Genomic DNA, 5538 nt, shown 5'->3' on the forward strand with positions numbered 1-5538 from the left:
TCTATCGCAAGAGTTTCAAGGCATTCTGATATTGATAATTAGTGCTAGGACGAAACACTAAAAAATCACATCAGTAGAGTCCGAATCCATCATGTAAATGTTATTTGCTTGAAAAGAGCTCTAACTGGGTTCTGACTGTTCTGTTAAGTCTTTGGATTTTCTTCTCTCCACAAGTGGTGCCAATCTGTAAAATTCTGTAACGACAACTTTCAATATTATTGACTCGTATTAGCTAACACCTATCTAAGACAAAAAAGCTCAACATTTTATTGATGGAAGATTGGAATTCTCTATTTTTCAGTGTGTAAATAAGAGGATTTAGCACAGGGCCCAGGGCAATGTACAGCAGTGAGAAATACTTGTCTCTTTCCAGGGAATAACTTGTGGTGGGTCTCATATACAGGCAAAATGCTGTCCCATAAAGGGTTATCACACAGGCCAGGTGAGAAGCACAGGTAGAAAAGGCTTTTTGTCTCCCCTCTGAGGATTGTATTTTCAGGATAGCAGAGATGATAAATATGTATGAGGCCAGAGTAAGGAGGAAGGAACTGAAACCCAGTAATATAGTTTCAATGTAAATAAAGAATTCCACACTAAAAGTGCTGCTGCAGGAAAGTTTTAGCAATGGTGTGACATCACAGAAAAAATGGTTAATATGATGAGAAGCACAATATGATAGTTTAGATACACATACTGCAATGCCAACAGGGTTACAAAACCCAACAGTGAATGCTGCAGTTATAAGCCCAGCACAGTGTTTCCTGCTCATTCGGGCAATGTAATGAAGGGGATCACAGATGGCAACATAACGATCATATGCCATGGCCGTCAGGAGAAAGTATTCACTGCAAGTCAAGGACGCAAAAACATACATTTGAGTCATACACCCCAAGAATGAAATGCTATTTTGTTGTGTGAGAAGAATATGTAGCAAATTAGGGAAAATATTTGAGGTGGAAGAAATGTCTATGAGTGAAAGGTTCTGCAAGAATATGTACATGGGGGTGTGTAAGTGAGGATTGCATGAAATGACTAAGAATATGATGAGATTTCCCAGCAGAATGATGAGATAGATGCCAAGGAATAGCACAAAAAGAGAGATATGAAGCTCGGGAGTATCAGAGAACCCTTGGATGATGAATCCTGAAACATTTTCTTTATTTTCTGAGACCATTTGTTCAAGTCAATGATTCTCCTATTAAAGCCAAAACCCTTTTATCATACAAATACATTAGTCAGATAGATCTTGTCTTTGCTCAGCCTGAGGAGCAGAAGGTTCTTCCATGCAGGGGCACAGAGTCTGCCGGTCTCTTTAGGAACCCAGTTTATATAACCAGTGTGACACAGGGAATTCATTTGAGAATACACAATCATTAGCTAATTTTATATACATATATGCTTAGTGTTCTATAAAAACTATAATCTGTAAAATGTTCCCTCTCTAGGGAAAAAATGTGTCCTTACACCAGAGGGGACTAATAGAAACTCTTACTGGAACATTATTATCTATTTAGCAAGTTTCTTTAACCAATATAGTGTGTAAAATATATGTTTATCTGAATTATTTTCTTACATTGGCCCAAGTTGTGAGCGCAAATCTGCTTATCTCCTGTACTGTTTATTGTTACTGCTTGGAATACTTTCTCTCTTAAGACTATGGGGCACATTTACTAACCCACGAATCCGAATCCGAATTGGAAAAATTCCGATTTGAAAACGAACATTTTGCGACTTTTTCGTATTTTTTGCCTTTATGACTTTTCGGAAATTATCGCGACTTTTTCGTTACCAATACGATTTGCGTGAAAAAACGCGAGTTTTTCGTAGCCATTCCGAAAGTTGTGATTTTTTCGTAGCGTTAAAACATGCGCGAAAAGTTTCGCTTTTTTCGTAGCGTTAAAACTTAAAAGGCGCGACGTTTCGCGCAAGTTTTAACACTACGAAAAAAATCGCAACTTTTTGCGCAAGTTTTAACGCTACGAAAAAATCGCAACTTTCGGAATGGCTACGAAAAACTCGCGTTTTTTTCGCAAAAATCGTATTGGTAACGAAAAAGTCGCGTCAATTTTCCGAAAAAATCACAAAATACCGATCATTACGAAAAAAACGCAATCGGACGCATTCGGCCCGTTCATGGGTTAGTAAATGTGCCCCTTTGATCTCTAAATGTTTTTAGCAGATTGCATGAATTTTTTTTTTTTTGCATATTTTCATCAGCTTGGTACAAAGGGAACATAATGTTCAACATAATGAGCCTTCAACATAAACCAGTCCTCTTCTACTGTTAAGGATGTGCCATGGAATAAGGCTGTTAAGTATTCCATCCTCCTCACTTGTTCAATTTTATTTACTAAGTCTCGGAACGAAGGGGGTGAGGGGTTTTTCCAGTAAGCGGCTATTAAGCACCTGGTTGCTGTGAATATACAATTTAATATTTTTTGTGTTCTCTTCCCCACTCCTTGGACTGGGTGACCTAGTAAGTGGGTCAAGGGATCATTCTGTAGGTCTAGGCATAGGGTTCTTACTATCACTTGACTTACTATAGTCCACAGAGGGGTGATTTTTGGGCATGTCCAAAAGATGTGATAGACCGTTGCAGGAACTGCATCACATCTCCAGCAATTAGATATGACACCTGGGAAAAGCTTATGTAGTAGGGCAGGTGTGTGATACCACCCAAACAAGATTTTATAAATATTTTCCTTTATGGTTGTGCATATGGAAGACTTTGTCGCATTAGACCAAATGCGGTCCCATTTCTCCATGGTGATGGAGGTGGATAAGACTTTCTCCCATTGCTGCATGTATGGGTGGGGTTTTTCCTCCACTGGGTAGGAGTAAAGTATATTGTATATTTGGATATATGTCCCTTCCTTTCTCCAACCCTAGTACATAACATTTCAAATGTGGTGAGTTCTGAGGCTTTCATTGTTGTACACAGAAATTTTGTATAATGTCTCAGCAGGAAATACATATATTCTTGGAAACCTACTAAGCCGTATTTCTCTTCTAAAGCCTGTTTCTCCAAAAACTTTTTGTCTTTGGGTCAAATAGGTGAATAAGTTGGAATGCTATTGTATGTTTCCAAAGCTGGACAAAATGCGTGTCTAGACCCAGTGGAAATGTCTCGTTATATAGAAATGGCATTAGCGGGGATGTTCTGTTCAGAGAGGTCAGTCTATTTTTACATTTGGACAATATAGTAAATGAGTAAAGGAGGTGCAATTTTACCAGGTGTTATAATTTTCTGCGCCCATATCAGTGAGCTTGGGTGTATCGGTGCTAGGGCTAGTTTCTCTATTTCCATTCATTTAGTGTACGCAAGTTTAGAGGACCATTGGATTGTCTGTCTAATCTGCGTTGCTAGATAATAAGTATAGAAATCTGATACACCCAATCCTCCTTGTGAGTGTTGTCATTGTAATACCTTGCCACTTTCCACCCCATATATATCTGTAACATAGGTGTTGAAAGCTTTGAAGGGCTGGCCAGGGTATCGCTACTGGTAGGGTCTCAAAATGATATAGAAACCGAGGCAGGGTCATCATTTTCAATGTCGCCATCTTACCAAACCACGAAAAAGGTTCATTTTCCCCCATTTATTTATATTTGCTGTCAGAGATCTCCATAATGGTACATAGTTTGTTTTATACAGGGTATAGTATCTCTGGGTTATATAAATGCCCAGGTATTTAAGACAGTCTGTTTGCCACCTATAATCATAATTCAGGAGTTTTAGGGTGGTAGGAGATAAATTTAACAGAAGTACTTCAGTTTTATCACTATTGATCTTATATCCTGAGTATAGTCCATATAAGTTCAGTTCTTGATGTAAGTTTGGAAGAAATGTAAGGGGGTGCATCAATGTAAACAAAACATCATCTGCATAAAGACATACTTTAAAGTTTTTGTCTCTTAGCTGTACTCTGTGTATGTCAGGGTTGTTTCTTATCCTAGCTGCTAAGGGCTCAATGCTCAAAACAAACAATAGAGGCGATAACGGACAACCCTGTCTTGTACCATTATTAATGACCAATTGACCAGAGGTTAGTCCTGTGGATTTCACTAGGGCAGTTAGTTGTGAATATAAGTCTTGAATAGCTTGAACAATTGGCCCAGTGAAACCCATTGCCTCTAGGGTAGAGAACATAAAGGCCCAATTTCGATGATCAAATTCCTTTTCTGCATCTACACTTAGGGGCAGATTTATCAAAACATGAGTTCGACTCCCAAATGGGAAAAATTCAGATTGGAAACAAAAATTTCTGATCGCAAATATCATAAAAATGCTCCTGAAAAAATCGTATTAGTCACGATAATTTCGTATTGGGCAATCCGAAAGTCACTAAATTTTCGTTCGGAACAATTATAAACAGCGGCAAAACCGATCTGATTTTTTTCGCTCTAAAAATACGGAAAAGTCACACAAGCATCGAAAAAGTTGTGCAAGCGTTGAAAAAGTTGCGGAAACTACGGTTGGACCGATCGAGCGAACGGTCGGAGCATTCCTAGATAAGTAAATGTGCCCCTTAGTATCAAGGCACTTGTGGATTCTTTATTTATTATATCCATTAGATCAATAACCCTTCAGGGGGTTATCTCCTGCTTGCCTGTGTTTCACAAACCCCACTTGATCCTTATGAATCAGTCTTGGCAGTATATTGTTTAATCTGTTCGCTAAGATTTTATTAAAAATCTTTAGATCCGAGTTCAGCAAGGAGATCGGCCTGTAATTAGCACATTTCCTATGGTCTCATCCCTCTTTTGGTATTACTGTAATATATGATTTTAGTGTTTCTCTATCAATTGGGTTGCCCTGTAAATAGCTATTGTATAATTTACACATTCTTAGGGATAATTGTTTAGAAAAGCACTTATAATATTTATATGTTAGACCATCTGGCCCTGTCGCTTTTTTCGAGGGAAGCTCTTTCATGACTTTGCCGAGTTCTTCTTCTGTTAAATCTGCATTTAGTGATTTTAGTTCTTCTTTCGTAAGAGTGGGAAGGCTACATTGTGTAAGAAAAGCTCTGATTGCCTGTTGATGTTTTTCTGCATTATTAGTTTCATAGTTACATAGTTACAGACATAGGGTTGAAAAAAGACCAGAGTCCATCAAGTTTAACCCATCCAAGTAAACCCAGCACCCACAACCCACACCTACCAATCTATACACTCACATACATAACCTATATATATATACAACCAGTAATACTAACTGTAGATATTAGTATCACAATAGCCTTGGATATTCTGATTGTTCAAGAACTCATCCAGGCCCCTCTTAAAGGCATTAACAGAGTCTGCCATTACCCCATCACTAGGAAGGGCATTCCCCAACCTCACTGCCCTCACCATGAAAAACCACCTACGCTGCTTCAAATGGAAGTTCCATTCCTCTAATCTAAAGGGGTGACCTCTGGTGCGTTGATTGTTTTTATGGGAAAAAGAACATCCCCAACTGCCTATAATCCCCTCTAATGTACTTGTACAGAGTAATCATGTCCCCTCGCAAGCGCCTCTTTTCCAGAGAAAACA

At 38.6% G+C, this 5538-nt stretch overlaps 1 protein-coding gene across 1 annotated transcript; it reads right to left on the bottom strand.

The window, feature by feature from the left end:
- Positions 1-232: 232 nt before the first annotated feature.
- On the bottom strand, positions 233-1183 carry LOC116412154 (olfactory receptor 5A2-like; the record flags this gene model as incomplete). Its single annotated transcript, XM_031905785.1, has 1 exon — positions 233-1183. A coding segment is annotated over one exon (951 nt), but the record flags the coding sequence as incomplete, so codon positions are not given.
- Between the last annotated feature and the right edge of the window lie 4355 nt (positions 1184-5538).

This window comes from Xenopus tropicalis, chromosome 7, assembly GCF_000004195.4.
Source record: "Xenopus tropicalis strain Nigerian chromosome 7, UCB_Xtro_10.0, whole genome shotgun sequence".
Lineage (NCBI taxonomy): Eukaryota > Metazoa > Chordata > Amphibia > Anura > Pipidae > Xenopus > Xenopus tropicalis.